The following is a 26,376-nucleotide window of genomic DNA, read 5'->3' as shown; positions in this document are numbered from 1 at the left end:
TTTTTGTTTGTTTGTTTGTTTTGTTGTTGTTGTTTGGTTTTGGTACTGGGGATTGAACCCAGGGTCGCTTAACCACTGAGCCACATATCCAACCCTTTTTTATTTTTTATTGTGAGACAGGGTCTCACTAAGTTGCTTAGGACCTTACCAAGTTGTTGAGGCTCGCTTTGAAATTGAGATCCTCCTGCCTCAGCCTACTCAGCCACTAGGATTACAGGCATATGTCACTATGCTAGGCACAAGGAAGGGTTTTAATTATCATTCTCTAAGTTATCTCTGCTATGCCCTGCATTAAATTGTATCTTCAGAAAGCAATATCCTTGGGACAAATTTTTCTCCCCCACCAAAAATAAAAACTTGGGGGGGTATGAAAAATGATGGAAGGAGACAGACATCATTACCCTATGTACATGTATGATTACACGAATGGTATGAATCCTCATTGTGTACAACCATAGAAATGAAATGATGTACCCCATTTGTGTACAATGAATCAAAATGTAGTCTGTAAAAAATTAAAAGTTAAATTAAAAAAAAAAAGTTGATGTGATTATCTTGTTTCTAGTAGAGTTACATGAGGAAGGAACTCCATAGGTTTCTCCATCAGACAGCCTCTTAATGACCCAAGATTTGACACTTAGAAGCTGAGTGTTCTTGGGTTTGTTACATAGTCTCTCTAAGCCACAGTCTTCTAATGATAACAGGACTTGTCCCCTACATAGAGGGTCAAATGAGGTGATTAACCTAATGTTCCAGACATAGTCCTTGAGCTTTTAATAACTACTGTTGCAATTATAAGAAATTATTTGAAATCCCAGAGATTTGGGAGACTAAGGCAGGAGAACTGCAAGTTCAAGATCAGCCTCAGCAAATTAGCCCTAAGCAACTTAGCAAGACTGTCTCAAAATTAAAAAAAAAATAATAATAATAATTAATTTTTTTTAATTAAATTTAAAACAAGGATTGGGGGTATAGCTCAGTGGCTAAGCAACCCAGGGTTCAATCCCTGGTACCAAAAAGAAAAAAAAGAAATTTAAACATTTTCATATAATTTGCAAAATCATGGCTTAAAGCATCATTCATTACATTGCATAAAACAATTTCCTCTTTGATTAGTGCTAACACAAAACTGCCTCTTCAAACACACTTAAGATTTTCCTTCATCAGGTAGGGAGAAGTTATGATCAACCATGTTTTCTTTCTAGAAGGAAACTCAGGTGATTTATCATAATACCTTCTTCCAGATATCTCTTTTCTGCTATTTCCCCCTTAGCTGGCTTTTCTTTTCATTTTATTTTTAAGGTACACTTTAATATTGTGTATATCTTTGTAGTTTGTAGTCTGCCCTTTACTTGCTGAGTAAATCTGGAGAGGTTATTTAACATCTTAAGATTCACTTTCTTCATCTGTCAAATGAGAATTTTCGTGGACACCAGTGGTATCGTCATCCCAGCACACACACAAACACACCCTTTTTGTGGTGCTGGGGACTGAACCCAAGGCCTTGTGCATGCCAAGCAAGTGCTCTTCCATTCAACTACATCCCCAGCTTTCCAAAACCCCTTATGGTAACCCCTTTCCCACTCATCCACATTCCTTTAAAGTCAAACGAGGGACTCAGCTATCAAAGCACTTAGATTAGTCTAGAAGTGACCATCTAAATCAAGATGAACCAGGAATACACTTGCAAGGAATTTTGGATTTAAAGTAATAGGGAGATCAATTTCCTTCTAGTAGCTGAAATTATAAGACATAACTAGCAGTTGTTAGTGGCCACATTTCCCACTTAGAGAAGGAGGTGGTTCACAGGGAAGGGAAAGAATGATGATAAGATGCCGACAAGAGGAGAGGGACAGTGTATGAATTCTAATCATTCCTGGGTTCTTGCTCTTCCAGTAGCTTGGTTTGTCACTAGACATCCCAGAATCTTCCAAAAAATCTGAGTGTTCTTGGGTTTATACACTATTTGTTTACACACTATTTGAGTTTGACTTCCATAACTTGGAACCCAAATACCTCCAATACATAGAAATAACCCTTGACTTTGAGTATTCACAATTTCTTTCTTAAATCACTTGTTCAGAGCAAATATGTAGAAGGAAAGAGGGGGAAAGATGCAGACTTCCAATCTACTTACCTCATATTTCTAGGACGAAGTCTCATATACAGTAATGTACAAAATACTGGCTCAAATGTATTCACATCGGTCTTTGCATGTGATAAAAACCATGAGATAAAGTAAAAGAAATAAATGAAATCACCATAACATACCTGGAGAGAGATTACACTGACATTATCAAAATGGATATGTCCATTGGGCTCTGTGACAGCAGGATTTGCATAGCATGTCACACCATTGATTGCAGGTAGCGTTTTAGGTTGATGCACTTTTTCTTGAGGACCAAAGTCATCATTTCCAAAGTGAGTGTGATCATTCTACATGAAAAAAAAAAAAAAAAAAAGATGTTGAATAGATTGTAAGAGGAAAAAAAAGATGGCTCACACAGACAAGAAAGTAGTTTACTGTTTTTTATCTAATGACATTTTTTTTTAAATTTCAGGTCTATATGTAAGGCATACTTTTTAGATTTACAAACTCACTATTTAAATGTATTCCCATTTATTATATTCTGTCACTTCTGCTTTTCATATTAGGGTACATATACTTTCCTGCTTTGGTGAATATGAATGGAATACAAGTTATATGCATCTGTTACTTGACATTAAATTGTGGTACTTATTCCAAATTCTACAATAAGAATCAAGTATTTTCTTATACTTGTCAACATATTGAGCTTTTTATTCTCCTCATATGCATGAGTCTAATAACATAATTACAAGATCAAAATTTCTGCCTATGGTTAAGGAGTTTTAGAGGGTAACCTATCACATGCTTTAAATAAAGTCCATCTACCTGACCATATGTCTTTAACAACATCTTCAGTGTTCTTTCAAAAAAGAAAAGTATGTAAAATCCACCAAACACAGCAACTGCTTTCTCAATATAGTTGTCAACTTTAGGATTAAATCCAAATGCCTGAGGGAAGAAAAGATATAAGTCAGGTAAAACTAAGTAATTTAACTTGATTTCTGGAAAATAATACCATAATTTGTCAGTATACAATTTTCATCAAAGTTCTAAGTCCACCTTCACATCCAAGTAATATCAGGAATTCACCTGCCAAAATCACAAAACAAATATTCTAAAATTTGAGTATCCAAACCATGTGGGATGGCAGAGAAATCTGACAACCAGATGTTGTCCCATTATATAAAGCCACGAGATGATCTCACAGTTTCTTCCCTAGAACACCTAGGGCAATAGGGTTTTGAAAAAGTAATTTTTTAGCAGTGAAGAAGGAGCATTGATTCTCATCTTTACGAGATGATATTAGATCGAGGTGATGAAGAGAAAGGAGATATTGACTACTACTCACTTTCTCTAAAAGTAATGCATTTTCCCACAATATCCAGAGTAAAGATTCTCACTCTCTCTCTCTCAAACACACACACACACACACACACACACACACACACACACACACACAAATGAGAATGAAATCCATAGTTTAAACAAAAAGACAAGAGTTGGACTTCAAAGTCACAAAGAGTCAAGTGTCCTCAACACATGAGAAACATTAACTTAAATAAAATAGGAAGGGAGAGTAACACGTGAGAAGTCACAACTTCAACCAGTCCACCCATTATAGATCTCCCCTCTGACACAGAATAGGGGATGCCAGGGTCCTCATCTTATGTCTGCCTCTGGGGAGAGCTCATGGGCTTATCCTCATTTTAAGTAACTTCTCTGTGCCTCTTTACATAGTGCCAAATAATACAGAGATGATAAAAATATGATGACAAAAGGAAAGGAACTTTCGAAAAACAAATGTAAATTTGAGGTATTATTACAGTTGTTTTTTTTTGTTGTTGTTGTTGTTTTTGTTTTGTTTTGTTTTGTTTTGTTTTGTTTAAGTCCCAGGGGTTAAATCCAGGGGCACTTAACCACTGAGCCACATCCCAGCCCTTTTTAAAATATTTTTATTTTGAGAGAGGAACTTTCTAAGTCTTAGGGCTTCACTGAGTTGCCGAGGCTGGATTTGAACTTGTGCTCCTCCTGCCTCAGCCTCCCAAGCTGCTGGGATGATAGGCGTGCACTACCATGCCCAGCCAGATTCTTTATATTAGTACATTTTCGATAAAATATAAAACCTTAAAATAATAGATGTGAAGTCTCTAGTCCACATATTAGTTTATTTAATTTGGTGTATGTGTATGTGTGTGTGTGTGTTGGGTTGAACCCAGAGCCTCAGACATGCTAGGCAAGTTACCCACCACTGAGCTACATCCCTGATCCAGTTTGTTTAATTTAATTGGACTTAAAAGTAAGTGAGATGATAAATACATGTATTATACATGTATAATTAAATGTACAAAATTTATTTTTAGTCATAAAACCTGCCCTGTCAAGTTAGCTGGGTTTCTAACCAATTGTATGGTTATATCAAGTCATTTAAATTCTTCTGGATTTTAATTTTCTTCTCTATAAGTGAAGGTTTGAAGTAAATTCTCTCCTATTTTATTCCTATATCAAACAATAATATTAAAATCTATGACTCTAAGAGGTTGTTACCCCCATTTCCACAAAGGGCTGTGAAAACTAAATGAAGGTTTAGTTATTTTCTAGACCTTATGAGATGAGGGAGGTACTTCCTGAAATACCGTTTTGCCTAGGTTTGGGGGTGTTATTTTCTTTGTGTGCAAATTACACGTAGGGAGATACAGTCTGTGTATGCCTCTTTCCTTCCTTTTTATTTTTTTTTTTTTTTTTTTTTTTTTTTTTTTTTCAGTGCTGGGGATTGAACCCAGGGCCTTGTGCTTGGGAGGCAAGCACTCTGCCAACTGAGCTATATCCCCAGCCCCCCACCCTTTTTCCTTTTTTCCTTCTAATTTCCTTCTTCTATTATTTTTTCTTACATGGCCATTATAAAATATACATCACTTGTTGATTATTTGAATAGTACACTGTAGTCAATATCAGACCAATAGCACATTTTATCAAAGAAAAAAATAAGTTACTATTTATTTATTGGCCCCCAATTGATTTTTTTTTTCCTCAATCGAGAAAGAAGGAAAAGGGTTGTTAACGATGCTCTCACTTATCCTCTGGTAGTAAATATAGGAAGGAATTTTGTGGTGTATCTTCAGCATACTTGACATTGCATGCTCTTAAGGAAATAAATAAATAAATAATGAAACGGTGCCCAGAAAAATTAAATTCACCAAATGCAAGGCAGAATAAAGTGTTAAGGGCCCTCAGAGGTGTCCCAGAGCTGTCTGAGCACGTCCTAGTGGCTGGCCTCCTGGAATATTAATTTTGTCTCTGAGACTGACATCCATTGCAGCTTGAGACAAGCTTTTACATTTGCTGTGATTCAGCTTTCTCTTATCCAAAACACTATAAACCAGACCATAAACTGCTGTGAGAATTATGGAGGTTAAAGCTGTATAAAGTGCTTAAGCATTTAAGAGAAACAATTATTCACAGAAACAAATAGTCAACGTCCTTACCTCTGGAATAAGTTGGAAAATTGCATTTGAAAAAAGGGTCCCAATAGCCAGCCCCACAAAATAGGTCAAAATTTTTGGGAAATAAGACTTCTTTATCAGTGGAGTCAAAACTAATCCAAGGAGAGATGCCAGATTAATAATTGTCACCGACAGGAATCCATATCCCCAAACTGTGGGTTAAAGGGAAAAGGAAGAAACAATTAATCAGAGCCAAGGCACCAAATGAAAACCTTGCTGTACATAGCTTGAAAAAAATTTCTTCTTTGAAAGCTTGGAATGGAAACCTTCTTTAAAATAAAATTTTTGCAATGAAAATTATACAGAAAACTGAAAACATAGATAGAGCATAATAAACATTAAGAGAAATAGTGTCTGTGCTTTCATCTGTCCTAAATCATCATTATAGGATCAAAGAGTTTTATAAGTTGTGGGGAATTTGGAAAATTTCTGGAACAGTGACCAACAGTCAGGTCCCAGCCACTGAATTTCATCTATGGCTCAAGGCCTACTTTGAAGCTCAGCTTTTGTAAGAAGACAAAGGAACTGAGTTTCAGGGAAAAGGTATGGGATGACTTGTGGAGGACAGTGTTGGAGGTGAGGTGGGTGGATTAGCCTCCAGTGAACATCACTGCCAAGGCTGAGTTTGTCATAGCATTTGTCTGCAGACTCCTGAAAGCACCTCAGCCCCCCAACCCCCTAAGGCCTCCCAAGACCTAGTCTGTGAGCACGCCGGAAGTTAGCACTTCCTGTGGGGGTGGGAGGGTTGACTGCATTGCACAATTCACCTCACCAGATAGAGACAGAGATGCTGGTGACAGATGGAGGAGGTGCATCTTTCATCTCTGGACACCCAGGGCCTGTTGGTCAATAGGTACTCAGTAAGTGTTGCTTCAAGTGAAATGAACAAATGCTGTTCAAAGTTCTACAGCTAATGGTATATGTGACCTATGATGGCTGGGCCTCTATTTCCCCTCTTGATCCTAGAGAAATCAGTTTAAGGACAAAATAGAAATGCAAATAAAACATATACAGTGCAGCTGATACAACATGCTACTGGAACCATGCAATGTGTGGCTTTGCCAATGGCCCCACATATCATACACAGTACAGTTTGAAAGATGAGAAAGCTACCTCTACTGCCACTTCTTCAAAATACCCAGAAAATGCTTTTAAATGTTGGACCAATTTTCTCATAGGCACTGTCAGAGGAATTCACTGGTGATACCTAAGGCTCAGTGGGCATTTGCCATGTGCCAGGCACTAGCAATCAACAAGTATGGATTCATTTGTTCCTCACAGAGCCCTGTGAGATGAGCACCACTATTACCTCCTTCATACAGTTGAGGAACCGAAGCACAGGGGGTTCAAGTAAGTCATACAGAGAGAAAGCTGGACTTCTAACCCAGACAGTCTGGCTCCTGAGTACACACCTTTAGCACTATGCTTCATTATTCCTGTGGCAGTTATTCAACTTTTAAAAAGCTCAAAGGATTCAACAAAACTTTAAAAATGGTATCCTGAATTATGTCTCATGAATACAAGATTACTCACCATTATTCTAGTCCAGCAATTCTATCCATGGATAAAAACACTTAGCAAATATTCATTGAGTCTGGAATCTGAACCGAAGCATGGTTCCTCCCAACAAGAAGTTTTAAATTTTTTGTCTGGAGCACTGGGAAACGTGTGTGCCCACATACATGCACACAAGGACCAATTAACAAATGAAAAGGACAGAGAATAAATGGCAGTATGTTACTACAAGAACCATCACGGCACCGACACGACACGATGACTCTGTCTTCTCCAGACTCTCTCCTATCAGCTCCAGACCCTGACTGTGCCCTACAAAATTATGCAACAACCCACTTTATTCCAATTTACCAGTTTATCACTTAAACAATACCGTGCACTCCCCTCAGCCTCTCCTCCACAGTTTATCCAGTGGTTACGTCCCTTAACACAAAGGGCCTTTGATCTTATCCCCAGCCTTCACACATTTATTCAAGCAACAAATACTTCTAATCTTATTGGATAGACAAGATGTCTACATGTTGAAAACTAATATAGAAAGGCAAAGAAAATTTTTTACTACCAAATAGAAGAAAAGTCACATACTCATAAACTCATCAGCTTCCCCTGGGAAATCTTGTTCCAATATGCACTTAGTACCTCCATAAATAGAAGAAACACCAGAATCAATTTCGATTTGTCACTCTCCACTAGTCAATTCCATAGATAATTGGTGACCAAACCCTATCATTTCTGCTTCAGCTATCTCTCACTTTCAGCTTCTCATTCCTCATGCCTGTAGGAGTACAGGACCTGTATCTCTCATTCCTTCACTTGATGAAGTATGACAGCTTCCTCTCTGAACTCCCTCCCTCTGATTGACAAGGCCTTCGGACTATTACATCACGACATAAAAATGAAAACTCATGCCCCTATTCCAAACCACCCTTCCAATACCGACCCCTGCGCAGCCTCTCCAGTGGTTATTTATCCTCTCCTCAACATGGTCTCCTCTGGAAAGCCTCAGTTTTCTGTTTTCTTCCTCCCAAGGGCAACAGTCTCTTGCTCAACAAGATTCTCACAGCTATTTGTTTGAGGTCAGTTGGTCAAAAAAAAAAAAAAAAAAAATCAATTCATCTCCTTATCCCATCTTTCTAATCTTCCCTGCCTTTGTGAACATTTATCAGAACTATTTGGGAAACTGGGAATGTAACTCATCACATGCTAGGTGAACTGCCTAGATTCCCCTTCTTATACTGATAAGCCATAATTTGGAAAAAATAATCTATTTTTCCACTCAACTGGGACACCAAAAAATGATTGGTATGAACATTTTCCTTGGACTTTTCCATTTACACCTCAAACTTACTCTAAGGATCTGTTTCAGAGAGGGTACTTCATGTGAACTCTGAACCATTTTAATAAACTTCCAAGGAATATCAGTAACAATAGCTAACATTTACTGAATGCCCACTGTGTGTCTAAGAACTTCACTTATTTTTAACTCATCTAGTTATAACAACAGCTGTAAGAGATGAGTAGCATTATTATCCCCATTTTGCCGATTAGGAAATAAGATTTTATTATTATCCCTATTTTACAGGATTTTTGCTGTTGTTTTTCATTAGTTGGCTGATTCCGTTTTGGGGGTTTTTTTTGGTTTTTGGTTTTTGGGGTTCTTTTTTGTTTTGTTTTGTATTTTTAATAGTGCTAGGGATCAAACCCAGAATCTACCGTGTACTACACAAGCACTCTAACACAAAACTATACTCCCAGTCCCCCAACTTACAGATTTATAGACAGTACAGACTTCATTTTCTACCTGGCCCCACTCAAAGGACAAGCAGCACAGATGGTGTTTAACAGTGCAAACTCTGGAGCCACAGGATTTGTACTTAAAACCCAGCTCCTTCTTTTATGGCCTCATAGGCTAGTCCTTGGCTTCACTGAGCCTTTCTTATTTAAAATGCAGGTAAAAGCAACTCCTAACTCACAAAGCTTTTATAAGAATAAAATAAAACAAATGCTATTCTTGCAACATAGCAAAACTTCAGTATATGTTGTTTATTATTTTTTCCAAAAAATGTAGTAAACACACCATTATGCAAATTTTAGTTTGTTGAGTTCATTGTTGTACAGTGAGAAAAAAACAACAAACTTGGAGTTAAGGGCTCTGTACTGTTTCCCACCTCTAGTTATTGCACCTACAGGAAGCCACTAACCCCGGAGTATGGGCCTAGGTCATTGGTTTGAACAGAATGATTTTGAAGTAAAATTCTACTATTCAGATTATCTATAATCTGAATTAAACAGTATTCTGTGCACTTATCACAAAATGAGGCAATTTGGGGCCATTCAATTATTGCTAAAATGTAGTTCATTTCTCTCCTAGAGAATTTACTATTACTCTCTTACACTCATCAATATGATTATATATATATATATATATATATATATGTAACTTCAAAAAACTCACACAATGTGTGAGATCTCTTAGAAATGAGACTATTTTATCTTCCCACTGAAGTATCAAAATAAACACACTGAAAAAATTCATGTATCATGACCCTTTGTATTGCTTTGAGTTTGATTTTTTATTCCCTTGGATGAACTTAGACTTGATTCTATTAAATGAACAGGGATATCAAGAATCCAATGCATTTAATTATTTTGAAAAACTTTTCTTTGTGGGAAAATAGCACTACACAGGGATGAGGGAATAGGGTGAACCTGAGAAGGCTTATATAAGAACAAAGACATGATTGTATTACTGTGGCCAGCACTGCTCTTGGCACTTAAATATGTTGACTTGTGATGCTCCCAACAATTCTACAAGAGAGATTCTATTACATCCATTTTACAGAAGAGGTGACTGAGGCATATGGGACATCAAATAAGTTGCTCAAGATCATATAACTGCACTGAAATAAAACAACTGATTATCACATCAGAAAGGAAATATATTGCCAAATTTAAAAGATTAGTAGTGCCAAGTACTCTACTCTTGTTATTGGGTCCTCTGTCCAACAATTTGGTTCGTTTCTGATCTTGTAATTAAGAATTGTTGACTTCCCCCTTTATGACTTTGCAATGTTGACCCTAGAATTCCTGCTTCAGACTTCCCTGTTCTCACCTTTTGGTTTCTGAACTGGAGTAACCTGGGAAGTTGGGGTTAAAAACACTTTTGCATATAGGTAATTAACCTGCACAGAGTAGGAGATTTCCTTTTTCTTAAGTCTTAGTTCTTGTACCCAGAATTATATCATGTTAGATATATTTTATTTTTTTTTAAAAAACATATATTTTATTTAACAGAACTAATATAGACTTTATGTGCCAGGTAATAGTTAAGCATTTGACAAACAGTAAGTTATTTAATCCTTATAACAGCTCTGTGGCCAGCAGAGACAAAACCGTTTGAGATGAGGAATCAGGCATCAAGATTAAAGTCATGTGCCCAATATAGCTGGATACTTACAAAGTTGGAAATTGAGCCCAGGTGGGCTGCCTTCACAGTATATCACTAGTCTATACTCCTAGCAAATGTTAGAATAGTAAAGAATTTGCAAAATTTACTTTTGCATGTGAAGTGTAAACTGTATTGCTAAATAGGCTTGTTGACATATAAATGTTCTGTAGCAAAAATATTTGTTTGCATAATAGTTCAAAATTGAAATTATTTTTATTCACAAAACTGATAAAGTTGATAACTTATGCTTAATGACTTATATTCTTCATACATACAAATATATAGAAGGTAAATGGAAGGTGGGTTCTGAAGCTGAGACAACCAGACTCAAATCCTGGCCCTACCAAACACAAGTTGTATAACTCTTTCAGCAAACAATTTTGATTCCCTGTACCTCAAGTTTTCTTGCCTGTAAAATGGGAAAAGCAATGCCTACATCATAAAATTTTACAAAGATCAAGTTAGTTAATATATGTAAAATATTTGGTACCTTTTAAATAGACAATACCACCAAAAATTTGGTTATTTTTATTCTGTTTGTCATTATTATTGTCATTCACATATAGAAGATTGACACATACATACAAAGCAATCCAAAACTGTTAAATGGTCGTTCTCTGTTGAGTTGCCCCTTGTCTTCCCTATCTTTACTCCCCTTATAGTCTTTGTGTATACTCATGTTTGATGAGCTTGCTCAGACTAGCATCTTTAAATGCCACCTCTATGATAAAATCTCCTATTTTGATCTTTCCTTTTAACTCAACTGTGTGCATGTGTTGCCTACTGGACATCTCCACTGTGGTTCTGTGTCAATGCCTACGGGTGACTGTGCCAAATACTTTTAATCCTCAATACTCTCTTTTGTCCACAATGAATGACTCCTCCGGAGTCTTTATCCCCAGAAATGGATATAACCATGTATTCCGTTTCTCTGGCTCAAACCCTGACTCATCTTCCTCTTCCCCACATCTGGCCCACAGACAAACCTTTTTATCAGAGTCTCCAAAATTCATCCTGCATCTTACCACTCACTTCTCCCCAGTTTTATCTTCCCTACCTTAATCTAAGTTTCCACCCCTGGCAATAGCCTCCTGACCAATGTCCTTGCTTCTTCCCTTGACCCATGACAAAGCATTCTTCAAAGTCATGTAGGATTCCCCCTTACAGAGTCAAATAAAATTGTGGCACTCCCAGTTTAGAACCCCATGGTGGCTTCACGGTCTATTCACAATGAACTCCAACCAGTTGGACCACACCCTCCCTGGCCTCCCACATCTGGTGTCCTCTGCCTCCAGGACATCACTTCCTTCTGGTTTTGCCATGGCCCACTCCTCCTCAGGCCATACTCTGCTCATATGTAACCTTACCCCTTGACCATCTAAAATCTCACCCACCCACGCCACCTTCTCTCCCTTACCTGTTTTATTTTCTTCTGAGAATGCAATGTTTTGAAACTACATTATCTGTTTATGTGTTTAAATGTGTATCATTTCTCTTCTCTACTATGCTGTAAGCCCTAAGAGAGGGCAGGGAATTATTCTTCATATTCATTAATGAATCCTTCCTGCAGAGAACAGCAGCATTCGATAAATGCTTACTGAATGAATAAGCTAATGAAAAAAATGAAATTAAAATACCCAGGTGGGGCAAGTTAACAAGTTTGGGATACTGAGAAATTGCACATAACTGGGAAATAGAACCATTGAACAATTGGTTTACTTCATTGGTGAAAGTACTCTTCCACATGCTTAAGCATGTGAACTGTATATTAAGCAACCATTACTTCTCTAATATTCTAAAATCTGTTCACAGCAGATTATTCCTTAAAAACGGAGGGCTTATGGCAATATCATTATAGACCCTTGCAGTCGTTGCTGACATTTTCTTTTATCTATGATTATTAAAAGAACAATAACTTTATCCCTTAAGGTTTAATCTAGTTCCCTTATTCCTTCACTGACAATTGCAGATAAACTGACGAGTTTTAGAATAATGTGATAAAAAATAAAAATGAAATAACATGATAAGCAAAAGGTGATGGAAACTAATGATATACTATTAGACAAATAATTGATATGCAATCCAATATATACAACATAGCATAAACTATATTTCATTTAAAATCAAGGATTGAGTTTTACAAAGTTTTTAAGTGACACTAAGTATGATTTTGAGTTCACAAGTTCAAGATCACTACTTATGAAGTTCAAAGGAATTTTAATTCTAACTACTTTCAAAATATATGTAGATAACTAAAAGAGAAAAAAGCAGAAAAATAGGCATATTAGCATCATTTCATACTGATTCAAAGACTTCAAAAAAGGGAGAGAAAATGCGTCCAGTGTACCTTCTGAGAGGCTTGGTTTTGTTTTGTGCTTAGATCGATCTGTACAGGGGTGGAAGCTCAGCTGCTGTACAACTGCGGGACAGATGGCAGAGAAGTTTGAGCTGGTTATCTGGGTAGCATTTGAAAATCCATGAAGGGAAAAGATCTCTGCAGCCGATAAACACTGAAACCAAATAAACAAAATAACACAACATGTTAATACTATAAAAGCACACAAACAAAGGTCTTTTGAAGAGACAAAATAGTCCTCAGATAGGGAAATAGTTCACACCTCTTTAAACCTAGAAAAAAAATAGCACACAGTCTTCTTAATCAACAGCCTGCCTATAGCAAATAAAAAGATTACAGATTGTTCTGGATGTGTACAAATACTTCAAAAAACAAATAGATAAAAACTGTGCTGTGTGATTTAGTGGTGCACTTGCCTAGCCTACATAAGGTACTCAGTTTGATCCCTAGCACTGCAAAAACATAAATTAATAAATAGAAATAAATAAAAACATATCATTGGCATGTGAACAAAGGAAACAATAGAGATAATTTCATATTCTCAATCTTCCCTCCAAGTTTGTTTGTTTGTTTATTCATGGTTTGAATGGATTTTTAAGGGAACTGTCAGAGTAGCTATCACATTTCTTGTAGGGAAACACCTGGTTCCTCACAGTTTCATAGTACAGAAATTCATCCTTCCTCTACAGAGACAATAATAATCCTAACATATAAAACTGTCTTAAAATGTGTCTTTAATATAAACTATTATTTCCTAAAATATGCATTCTCAGTAATAGTTTTTCTATATTATATAAAGTTTTAAAAATAGTAATTTTTAAATATATTAATTCTTAATGAGGAATAGACTTTTCCCTAGGAAAAAAAATCTCTAAGTATGAAGACTGTAAATTCAAAATCAGTCTGGGCAACTTAGCGAGGCCTGGTCTCAAAATAAAAAATAAAAATAAAAAGGACTGGGAATGTGGCTCAATGACAGAAAATGACTAGGATGTGGCTCAGTGACAGAAAATGACTAGGTTTATAGGAAATGACTAGGTTCAATCCCCAGTACTACAAAAAAAGAAGAAAAAAATCCCTGACAAAAATACTTTTTAATGTACCATTTTATTCTCAGACACATTTTAACTGTAAACTGTCTTCCACATATGTGCATTATAATAAAGAATATAAAACAAACCAAATATTAATACATACTATAAGAACTATAGCATGTGAAAATATCCATTTACTCAAGTAGAAGTGTCTATCTTTTAATAAACATAATTGGGAGGTTTTTTTGAACATGTCAGTCAGTACTGAAGCCCCACTAAATCCTTAACTATGTTCTAGGGACTAAATTGCCCCCAAAAACTCATATGTTGCATTCCTAACCCCCCCCCCCAATGTGATGATATTTGGAGATGGAGCCTTTGTTAGGTAATTAGGGTGAGATGAGCTCATGAGGGGCCTGATCTCTTAGAATCCATGTTCTTATAAGAAGGGACACCAGAGAGTTTGCTTGTTGACTTTCTCTGTCATATGAGGTCACAGGGAGAAGGGAACATTTGAGACCCAAAGAGAGAGCCCTCCCCAGACACCACCACCTCTGGCATCTTGGTCTCCTACTTCCGGTCTCTAGAACTGTGAGAAAATAAGTATCTACTAATTAAACCACTAAGGCTATGGTATTATATTACAGCAATTGTGCTAATACACTAGGAATGGTTTTGAGAATTCAGAAGCTGAGTTGTTTCACCTAAGGTGCTGTAATTCCCCTTCACAACAGATGATGAAAGTAGAAATGTCAGATTTTGGTACAAAGAGATCACTACTGCTTATAAAGGAAAAATGAAAAGCCACCAAATACACCAAGATGCACACAATTGTCAAAAGTCAAGATTGCAATTACCTCCTTCATATTCATATTTTTTTAGTGTCTGAGTATGCATCTAAAGTTGCTCCTTATTCAACCCACTCTGTCCTTTGGGTTTGTGATAATGATAGCTGACCACTGTCCCTCGAAGAGGAGACAGCACACTACTGCTCTATTAATAGTCTTCCCTGGGACTGATAATAGGGAACCCTAAGCTAATAGTTGGAGAAAATACCTGGATAGCAGTTGCAGAAGAGAAAGTGGGTATAGTTTACTCATCACCATGAAGACACCCAGAAACATAATTGCTAGGCTCAAAAATTACAGAGCCAGTGTGACTCAGTTGGCTGATACACAACTCCAGGAATTAACAGGTGTGGTAGCACAAATACGAAAAAGCACCTCTCCCCACGAGGAAGTCGTAATTTACTTGGACTTCAAGTTCCTTCAACCGTAAAATAGGAGGGAAAGGAGACATTGCTATGGATCATCTCCAAAGACTTCTCAGAATTAATATACTAAGACTTTCTAAAACTTAACGCCTGCTAATTTCTTTTCAGACTCAAACTGTGACCCATTACTGCACCAAGAAGTTCACTTGCAAAGACACACTCTCAGCATGCCTTAAGTAAAAGACAAACTAAAAGAAAGTACAGACACACCTATCACACATAACAGGGTGAGTACTGCTTGGTCAAACTTTAGCTTCTGTTCCACCTTATATATATCACATACATGTACAGTGGATCAAAATGTAACGTTTATTTCCTACTGTGAAAAGCAGTCCAGAGTTTGTCATAATCCTCAAGGATGCCTGAATTACCCACTGCACATCACTAAAGATACTCTTCCTATGTAGTTAGAAATAAAGAAACTGTACAATCAAATGAACATATAATTAGTACTATAAGATAGCTTAGGATCTTCATGATCTGGGAAGTATTTGCATAGAAATTTTAGTGGGGCAGATGGTGAGGGATTACAGCACTGTGACAGCAGCAACTGTCCAACCACCAGGAAGCACACAGAGCTGTAGAGACAACAAAACTCAAGGCCTTACGTTGTGATAAGAGAATCAGAACCAAAAACCAAGAGTGACAAGGTGGAACCAATGGCAAGTCATCTACCAGTAAGTAGAATGCAAATAACTTTAGACATCAGCCTACTGCAGCTTCAATCTTGATTTTTATCATACTTTGATTTACAAAGCTGAACCCAAAACAAAAGAAATCAACTGTCTGTGGAAGGGCAGTATCTCCCACAGCAAAGACAAACAGATTGAGAGCCCGGTGCTTAAAGGATGAGGGCATAGCAGAATCAACCGGTTGGACAACTGACACTAACAAGGAAGTTCAGGTACCCTCTCAGCACCCCTGCCCCCAAACCAATGAATAAATAAGCTACGGAAACAGCAGCATTGCCAAGGGCTTCTCGGAAACACCTCAGGGCAATTCTAGTGAATAGGACATGCCTTAATAAAACTCAGCTTCCGCCCTCCTTCACATTTATGTATGAAAACTTTCCTTCTTTCTGCCTATTTATTTTTATGACAAGCTGCTTTCTAGAATGCCACATTTGACATTTGCTGTGGCCATCTAAGCTCTGTGCTCTTAGAGGCAAATCTATGACCAGTGAATGTTTAACCCAAAGACTTCTGCAAAGTTTTGAGGTTAAACTCCTATATGCTAGTCTCTGCCACATTTGGATGATCTTAAATGGGCCTTATATGCATGAAACACCAAAGAAGGGCTGCCATAGAGGTAAGGAGGGATAAAATCAGTATTAGACAAAAGCCCCAAATTATACTAAAAATCATTTCAGCAAATATTTCTGTTCATTTCTGCTTCTGCTTCCCTTACTCCTTCAACAGTTTTAACTTCTCAAAAGATTCTGTTTCTTTCCCAGACATGTCTTTGGGCAAAGGCTGGGGGCTAGGATAAGGAAAGACAGGGATGGCTGAATAATTAGGCAAGTTTCACCCTCAACATTTTATACATTAAAATCTGCTTATAATAAGTTTCAAGGAGTTAGGCGAGGTTTGAAATTATATAGCTTAGATGCTTACAAACACTCTCCTGACTAAATTTTAGTTAAGCTCCTCAGAGCCCAGGCTTCAACCCTGACATCCACCTTTAAGGTAACTGTTTCACCTTACTTTCCCTGAAACCCTGTTAAGTCAAATTAGAGAAAGCCCTGCCACCTTCAATATCTAATTGCCTTCAGCATCTGGTCCAGTTTCTCATCCCCCATCCTCAATACCTAATCACCTTCATCTGCCTTCAACAAGAATCCTGTTAAGTCTATTTAACTAAAATCTCCCCCTGTTCTTAGTAATTTTCCATCCCCTGACCCTGATCCTGCTCCTTGGAGATCAATCCCCACTTGTCCCCGTTATATTTGGAGAGGAGCCCAGTTCTGTTCTGACTTTTTTTTCCCCCTATTTGATGGTTAATGTCATGTTGGCTTGATTGGTCACTGGATGTCCAAATTAAACATTATTTCTGGATGTGTCTGTGCGGGCATTTCCAGATGAGACAGTGTTTGAATTAGTGGACTCAAACAGATGGCCCTCCCCAGAGTGAGTGGCACCAATCTGTTGAAGGTCTGAATAGAACAAAAAGGCAGAGATTGGTTCTTCCTACCTCACTGAATGGGCTCCAACATCTCATCTCATTTTCTCTGGGCCCCAGACTAGACTTTACACCATCAGATTCCCTGGCTCTTTCTTTGGTCTTTGGAATTAATTATGCCACTGGTTTTCCTGGGTCTCCAGTTTACAGATGGCAGACCCTGGGACTTTCAGCCTCCAACACAGTTGTGTGAGCCAGTTCCTCACAATGAAACCCTCATTAACCCTCATTCATATTCATGCCCCCTTCCCCGCCTTCTCTCTCCACTTCTCTCCATGGTTCTCCCTGTCTCTCCCTGTCTCCATCTCTCTCAATAGATACACAGATCTATCCATATATCCTACTGGTTCTGTGTCTCTGGAGAACCTTAATACACCCCTATTGCATTAGTTTCTGACTAAAATCTGATTTCACTACTTTAAATGCTTTCAGACACTGGTTTTCTTTAACAATATCAAGTATAATGGCCATGAAATTATACTACACATTGCATTAATTATTTCCTTCTTTCTACAAGTATTTATTGAATCATTGAAGTCTGGGTATAATATTGATGGGAGAAGGAGAGGGTGGGGAAGATGGAGGATGACAACCAGGAAAGAAAGAGTACAAATAAATAAGCAATAGCACTTTCCATCAAGAAGCCTAAATAACTGTGGCAGGAATAAATCAAATACACCAAGATCAATAAAACGAAGAGAGACACAACAATAAAGAACTGCAAGGCCTCACATGAAGGTGAAATTATACACAGAGGAAACAGTCAAAAACAACTTTGAGGCCAGGACTCTGGAAAAAGGAGAAAAAGGACGTTAATCCCAGTCTGATTAAGGAACCTAGGAAGAGAAACACGTGGGACAGGAGGATGGCCAATTGAGTTTTAGACATTTGAAGTTGCAGTGCCTGCAGGACATCAGCTGGAGATGATCGGTAAGCTTTCTCTAACAAGGTAGGTGCCTGAAATAGAGATGAGATATCTGAGCAGGCAAGGAAAAGATGATCAGGAGAGACAATATGTAGAAAAAAGAATTTTTTTTTTTTTTATGTAGAAAAACCCTCAGGAATACATAGGTAATTTGTACAAAAGTAGGAAAAAAGAGCCAGAGAACAAGATGGAGCAAGAGAATCCCACAACACAATAATCCAGGAGAGCAAAATGTAGTGAATGCCTAGGACTTTGGCCTGCCTGGCATTCCTTACTCATCACAGGTCAAGACAAGCCACCTGACAGCCATTCTTTCACGTCATGTAAGTGGAGCTGACCGGGAACAAATGATCAAGATTTGTCTACTCTCTGATAGAAGTACTGATTGTACAGATAGGAATGCTATGAGTCTGAGGAAGAGGTCTGACAACTAGGAGATTTCCAGCATCATCATTATTTCCTCAGACACAGCTGCACCTGAAGCTAATGTGCCCTTGACTCCTCAGTTACCTGGGTTAATAAATTCCCTTCTTGTCTTAGGTTAAAACTAAGTTATGCTTTTTTTCTTTTGCTCTTCAAATAAAAGATTTTTGACTGATAAATTATTTAAAAGTAATTTTCTAAAGCTAGTGAAGGAATGCTACATCTGTAACCTAGGTGAAAACAAAAAGATATATTTCCACTTTTTCTCCATTTCTTCTTCCTTTTCTCAGCAAATGGGCCATTTTTTCTACTTGGCTGTCTTGTCAAGTGGCACCCATTAAATAATACAAACAATAGGACCATCTGATCCTATGACTGTTATGCCAAAGCCTTTGCACCAAAACCTTAAATGAAAATCATTCCATTCAAGTCAGCTCAGAACTGGTTTCAGATTTTTGTCATGAACTGGGACTTTGTGGAAAGCTAAGTAGTTCAATTTCCCAATTAAGGACACTGCTAGGTGTGGCTGTATTCTCTCTGTGTGGCTAAAGATAGGAAGGGAGAGTAATCCGAGATGCATTTAAACTCATCAAAGAATGAAATATCAAGTCCAGGTTATTTTCCTAAGTGGTAAAGTGACCGAGACACATGAACTTCAAATTCTATTACAAATCCCCAAAGGGAGTCAGAGACAGAAGTAGAGTTAGGATCTGTTATGGTTTGGATGTGAGGTGTCTCCCAAAAGCTCACATGTGAGACAATGTAGGAATGTTCAGAGGAGAAATGATTAGGTTGTAAGAGTCTTAACCCAATCAGTGAATTAATCCCTCATGGGATTTATTGAAGTGGTTGGGTGTGGCTGGAGGAGAATGGAATTGGGGTGTGCCTTTGGGGTATATATTTTGTATCTGGAGAGTGGAGTCTCTCTCTCTGTTTCCTGATGATGTGAGCCACTTCCCTCTCCACACTCTTACGCCATGATGTTCTGCCTCACCTAAGCCCCAAGGAATGGAGCTGGCTTTCTATGGACTAAGACCTCTGAAACCGTAAGCCCTCAAATAAACCTTTCCTCCTCTACAAATTGTGCTGGTCAGATCCTTTTAGTCACAGCAGCAAAAAACCTGACTAACACAGAATCCAAGTCTGAAAGAACCTTGCCTAACTTCTTTGTCAGCAAGCACTGCAACTGCGTTATGGAATTCACCATGTGCACAGTCGTGCTCGTTCATTTACTCATTAACAAAACAGGTTGATCTAACCTTCTCTGGGCCAGGAGTTGAGTAGGGACCAAGAGTAAGACATGGTTCCCAGAACATCTTCAATAAGCTCACCATTCATCAGAGAAAACAGACACATGCAAAATGTGTAAATATAATGAAGATATGAAAGAGGTATTGTGAGATAGAAGGTCAGGGAAAGAGGTCAGGGAAAACTTCCTGGAGGAGAAGAGACATGAACACAGTCTGCAGTGTTATTTTGGTGCTTCTGAGAGCTGGGGAGATAAGACATGATTCACATAAATAACAATCAGTAATGGAAAAGAGTATGCTGTTAGTTGACATGTATTTTCTAAACAACAGCTATCACAGGAGTTCTGTAAGGGCTACGGTAACAGGAACTATAATATATGCTTAACATCTGAATTATTTCAACCCCCATATTAATTACTAATAGATTTCTAGATGAAGAAATCATGTCTTCAAAAAGCAAAACTGTCCAACTTTATAAATGTTAATGACAAAATTCAAACAGGTTTTCTCATTCTTCTGACTTCTAAGTCAGTACTCTGCTGCTATGTCTTGCTTCAACTCTGAGAATAACTCAAAGGGGAAATCATTTTGATCCTGTCATGGAGTGTATTTCATTGCCCCTATTAGTAACCTGAGTCATAAAGTTAAATTGCCTTTCTACCATTTAGAATCCTACCCAGAGAGAAACCTCAACAACAATCCTACAATTTCAAACATCAACCAGGTTTTCTCACCATGAAGGAAACAAAAGATGGTCATGATAACTTGCCTGCCAGTAAGCCCACCTGGCTATCATTCAAACAGGAAAACTGGTCGGGGGCAAAATCCTCAAGCAACAGATGGCCCAGCAGCCAACACAGGCATGCAATTGCTAGTAAGTGATCCTACAGCAGGATCACCATACCTAGCACCTCTGGGTTCTTGCCATCTTGAATGCTTTGTTTCCCTATTACTATTTTAAACTTAGTACACTATTTTTGCAGCTCCAGCAGAGAAGCCAGCTGGTTGATTCATTCTCCTGGGCTACCATTACGTAACCACATGACTATAGAACCAGTACAACTGGCCACAGGTTGTCAAGAATGTATTTAGAGGAAAAGGTGAAGATCCAAGATGATTATTTAATGAGACAGAAGCCTCTAGAATCCTTGAGCTCCTATTACCTTAATATTACGAATGCTAATAAGACTAATACTATGTGCCTACCACACGGAAGTGCTCAGTAAACCCATGTTTATTGAATGAATGAGTAAATGAATGAGCTGCTTATTCTAAAGAAGAGTATTCTTTAGAACCAAATGCAAAAAAAAAAAAAAAATCACAGTAGTAATGTAAATAAAATTATGAAAAAGTAAAAGAAATAAAAATCAGAAACTAACATATACTTAAAAATGTTTCATTAAGGCAACTAGCCAATATACCAAGAGAACAACTTAATATGTAAATTTAAAATGGAGTTTGAATTTAATAATCAGGAGGACATTTCTTACCCTGGAAACAAGTGAACAGTTCCATTAATTTAGGCCTTCAGAGGTCACTGAACAAATATCATGGAGTTGGTGATTTAAAAGCTCCACACTCAAGGTAGGAACATTCAAAGCTGGAGCGACTGAGGAAATCACTTCCAGATTTGGTATTGCTGCAATCTTGGAACAGTCTTACCTCAGTTACAAGAAACTTGAGTCTCATTCCTCCTCAGTATTGCTCAATCTGTGTATAAGCTGAATCACTATCAGCACTCTCTTGAAGTTTTACCCTCTTAAATGACTATTCAAAGTTTATGCATTAGTATTTTATCAAGATAAAAGACCGGTTTTCCCAAGATTTGAACAAAGAACAGTCTAGAAAGATAATCCCTAGGTTTAAGAGATAGCTAATCAAGTGATCCCAACTCTGTTTTCCTGACTTTAATTCTACCATTCCTCCCTCAGTTTTTCTTTTTTCTTTTTTTTCCCCCTAACTTGGAACAATCTCTGCTACCCCAGAAACATGGGAGAACAGAGAGAGGACAAGGCAGCATGAAGTGTCCTGGGGAAAAATTTCCGATGTCTCTCCCAGGTGGGGGCAAAGAGACTCCTGGTGGATCCAGATGGGCTCCTTAGAATCTGTGTGAAATGTGAGTCAGTTTGCACACCTCACTCCTGCAGTTGTTTTGAGTTCACACCTGACTGATGACCACACCATGAGGTCAGGATGCACAGGGCTCAGTCCTCTGGCTGCCCATCAGTGTGGTCTCTCTCAGCTCTCCATTTTCACTGGAGTCACTCGTTTTTGCTCTCCTTTCTTTGGAGCCACACTGACGCATGGCATGCAACAACAACACAGTTGTTGAATGCAGGTGATCCTCCTAGTCACCCCCTCCAGCCCTTGCTTTTGTCATGGGTATGGGCTGTGGGCCCACCATAGGGTTGCCCTGTGGTGGGGAGTTTTCTTCTGATCTGGACCTTGGGAGCACTTGCTGCTCTCTGATGTGTCCCTACTGATCCTCCAGGAATGAGTATGGAGAACACAGGTCATACTGGGGAACTATGCTGGGCATAGAGGTCCTTATGTGCAGAAAGCAAAGACCTTTCTTACCCTGGCTCAGGCATGGGTGCCCCATGATTTTCTCTATTGTTGGCTCTGCCTGGGGTCCACAGTCACTATTATTTGATTGATGAGGTTTCCTACTTCAGCAGAAGCATGCAGGGGGAATGTCAAACCATGCCTACACCATCTGTTCCTTCAGTTGCTTAGTGGTGGTCCCCTTAAATGGGGACCTTTCTGTGACCATAAAATACAGAATGACACTCATGTCCCAGACATCCATTGGGAGGCCCTCATATTCTTGCCTCTGGATGACTTCAGGGGCAAGGTACAGGAGTCTGCCCCAGAACTTGTTAAGCTCTGCCCAGCGATGAACCTGGTGCTCAGAGCAAAGTCAAAGAGTTTGATGTTGCCTCTGGCATCCATGAGGATGTTCTACACTTTCAGGTCTGGTGCCCAGTGTCTTCCTCATTGCAATTGCAATCAGCACATGCAAACTGCCTCAACAGTCTCTGGGTCTCTTCCTCCTGCATACCACCAGCCTCCTGGACATGAAGCCATAGCTGTCCTCCACCTGCACGCTCCATGATGACGTAAATATTTTCAATGGTCTCAATGACCTGAAAGAGCTGAATCACATTTTGGTGTTCCATGGCCATCAGCATATCTAGTTCAAATAGGATAAAGAAGTTCTCCTCTACCTTTAGCAGGACTGCCACCTCTGTCCCAGTGAGGAGACAGCAGGTTAGTTTCACCTGGGCAAAGCCCCCCTGCCCAATTTCCCTCAGAACATGATAATGGTCTGTGAAGGTTGTCTGCTGGCAGGAGCTGGGCGCCTGCAGGACTACACTACTCTGACTATACTGACTGTGCATCCTAAGTAGGAGGATCAACTAAAGATGCTAACTAAAATAACAGTGACAAATATAAAAAAAAAATTTTTCAAATAAAATGATATCAAAAGACTGCAATCTCCAAGCACCAACCACCAAACCAATTAAGTATCTAGGAGTCTGACAGTTCATCACCAAGAGCTTCCTGTACTTATAGACAAGGACACAGCTGCAGCCACGGGCTTATATAGCTGTGTTTGAAATTCTCTACAATGGTTCCTTGTCAGAGTAAGGTTGAGTCATTTCTGAACATAACTGCCAGTGGTCATCTCACTTTTTGGACACCAGGACCTTTTCAACTCTCATAATAAGAAAGGACTCTGGAAGCTTTTGCTTCAATGGGTTATGGAAATTGATATTTACTTGTTGAGAAACTAAAATTTTCAGGATACTTCAATGGTCTTTTCACTTTGAGTGTGAAAACCAGCAATAACTCTTTTTTTTTTTTTTTTTCTTTTTAGTACCAGAGATTGAACTCAGGGGTGCTTAACCATTGAGCTACATCCCCAGCCCTTTTTATTTTTATTTTTTATTTTGAGACAGGGACTCACTAAGTTGCTTAGGGCCTCACTACATTGCTGAGGTTGGCCTGGAACTTGGGATCCTCCTGCCTCAGCCTCCCAAGTTCCTGGGTTTATAGTCATGCACCACCAGGCCCAACTGTAATAACTTTCAACTTTTAAAGACCTCATTATATCTATACGCAAGGTATTCAATTTATTTTCCTTCCAACTTAGAATGATTGATGTCAAAGGGATGGTAGCACTTCACTCATATTGTGATACTATAACAAAATGCTCTGTTCCCTAAGATGCTGTAGAGCACAATATTAACATCTATGGGGTTGAAAGAGAGCAAGCGTTCATCAGGTAGAAACCCTGGAATGCAAAAGTCATTGATGTATTCAAAGTGACAAAGGACAAAAAGTGGAAGCCAAGAATCCTAGAACCAGCAAAAGTGTCCTTCCCATAGAGGGGGAAATGGAGGTGTTCCCAGATGCTTCTGTCATTTTGTGCTGCTATAACAAAATACCTTAGTCTGGGTAATTTATTAACAACAGAAATTGACTTCCCATATCCAGAGACAGGTAAGTCCAAAGTCAAAGCACCTTGCTGCTATATCTTCACATGATGGAAAGGGCAAAAGGGTTGGACTCATCCCCTTAAGATCTATTCTTTTTTGACATACTAGCAATTGAACACTGGACCTCAGGCATATTAGGTCCATGCTCCACTACTAAGGTACATCCCCAGCACTTTTTATTTTGAGACAGTGTCTTGCTAATTTGCTCAGGCTGGTTTGAACATGTGATCCTCCTACCTCAGTGTCCCAAGTGATGTGTTTGTGTCACAATCACATACACACATATGCATGCATACACACTCACATAGACTCACACACACATCCATACACACACACCCATATACACTCACACACATTCACATAAATTCACACACACACACGTATAGACTTGCAACCCTACTCACATACGCTCACACACTCTCATTCTTAAAAATTCCTGAAGAGCAGATGAAAAGCACTATTCCTAAATATATTAAGTCGAAGAGAAAGATTCCTTGTCTCATAATACATTGTTAATGGAAAAAAGATTATTATGAAATAAATATACAGTATAACACTAGTGCTATAAATATGGTTAAATAGAATCTGCAGGTATGTGCTCCAAAATGTTAACAATGCTTATTTCTGGGGGGTGAAACTGTGTGTGGTTTTTATTTTTTCCTTTCTGCTTCTCTGTATCTGCCAAAGTTTTAAACAGTGGGCTTACATTTCCTGTTTCATTGAGAAAAATAAAGTTAAATCAATGGGAGTTCTCTAATCTCTTTTTCTAGGTTTTCACACACATAAGATGAGCTAAAATTTTAAGATTTTACTAAAAATAAAGCGAAAAAAGAAATAGTAAAAGCTACAATATATTACATAAAAACAGTTCACAAAGTTTTCTGACTTTACCATAGCAAATGACAAGTCCTCCAGTCCATGCTACATTCAGTTTCTCAAGTCCTCCTCACCCCTAAATGCCTGGTGTGGTGTCAGAACAGAAACTGGATCCAGATTTGTGCCTCTGGACACTGACCTGCCCCAGTGGCAGGGGTCACCCTACTTCTTGTCATCTGTGAGAGGGCCACCCAGTCTTTCTCCCATCTGCTGACAAGACAAAAGGCCCTTTCGCCTTGCTACTAACCAAGGGCTTCCCATTCAGTCCCTCTGGGGATAAAGGGTATAAGCCATGCTTCTTCTCCAACTCAGAGCTTGGAGAAGCCATGAGGAATGAGCTCATCCTTCAACTCCATCTCACCTCTGCACACAAGGACTGGCCTTGTTCATCACATGCCCCATCACACGACAGACCTTTAGCACATTGGTTCTCAGAGCATGGTCCGAGGCCCCTGAGGGTTGCTGAAACCCTGTCAGAACATATGCAAGGTCAAAATTATTTTCATAATAATACTAAGTCTACATTTTTCTTTTTCACTCTCTTTTATGAGTTTCCAGAGGCTACATATGTCATAACAGATCAAATGCAGAAGCTTATATGGGAATCCAATCCTCTGCTATTAAGCTAGATACTAGACATTTGCAAGACATAAAACAATGCCATTTTCTATTTTTATGGTTATGGAAAATACAGTTATTTTTCTTTTAACATGGAATGAATTCATCATTGTTATTTTTAATAAATTCAATAAATATTTCCAAGTTTTCTCAACAGTAATTTCTGTAATGGTAAATATTAATAGATACGAATTATATATATGAAGGCTCTTTGATGTTCTCCATAATTTAAGACTACAGGAGATCCTGGGACCAAGACATTTGAGAACCTAGAACATAAGAATGATGCATAGGAAGTCCCAGTGCCAAAAGAAAAAAAAAAAAACAAAGACACAGACGAAGCCTTATATGCCACTTAGCAGAGGAGTTAGGAGCTTTTAATATAATCC

The 26,376-nt window shown here is 38.4% G+C and overlaps 1 protein-coding gene across 1 annotated transcript in view; it reads right to left on the bottom strand.

Annotated features, from left to right (window-relative positions):
• Positions 1-26,376, bottom strand: part of SLC39A8 (solute carrier family 39 member 8) — a 79,240-nt gene that overhangs the window by 38,172 nt on the left and 14,692 nt on the right. Inside the window, exons 3-6 of the mRNA XM_079153458.1 lie at positions 12,900-13,062; positions 5,572-5,741; positions 2,915-3,037; positions 2,272-2,436 (exon numbers count right to left, since the gene is read on the bottom strand). Coding sequence (XP_079009584.1) covers positions 2,272-2,436; positions 2,915-3,037; positions 5,572-5,741; positions 12,900-13,062 — 621 coding nt within the window. The remainder of the gene's footprint in view (positions 1-2,271; positions 2,437-2,914; positions 3,038-5,571; positions 5,742-12,899; positions 13,063-26,376) is intronic.

The sequence above is a fragment of the Sciurus vulgaris genome (genome assembly GCF_902686455.1).
Source record: "Sciurus vulgaris genome assembly, chromosome: 9".
Lineage (NCBI taxonomy): Eukaryota > Metazoa > Chordata > Mammalia > Rodentia > Sciuridae > Sciurus > Sciurus vulgaris.
This window is presented reverse-complemented; position numbering and strand designations above follow the sequence as displayed.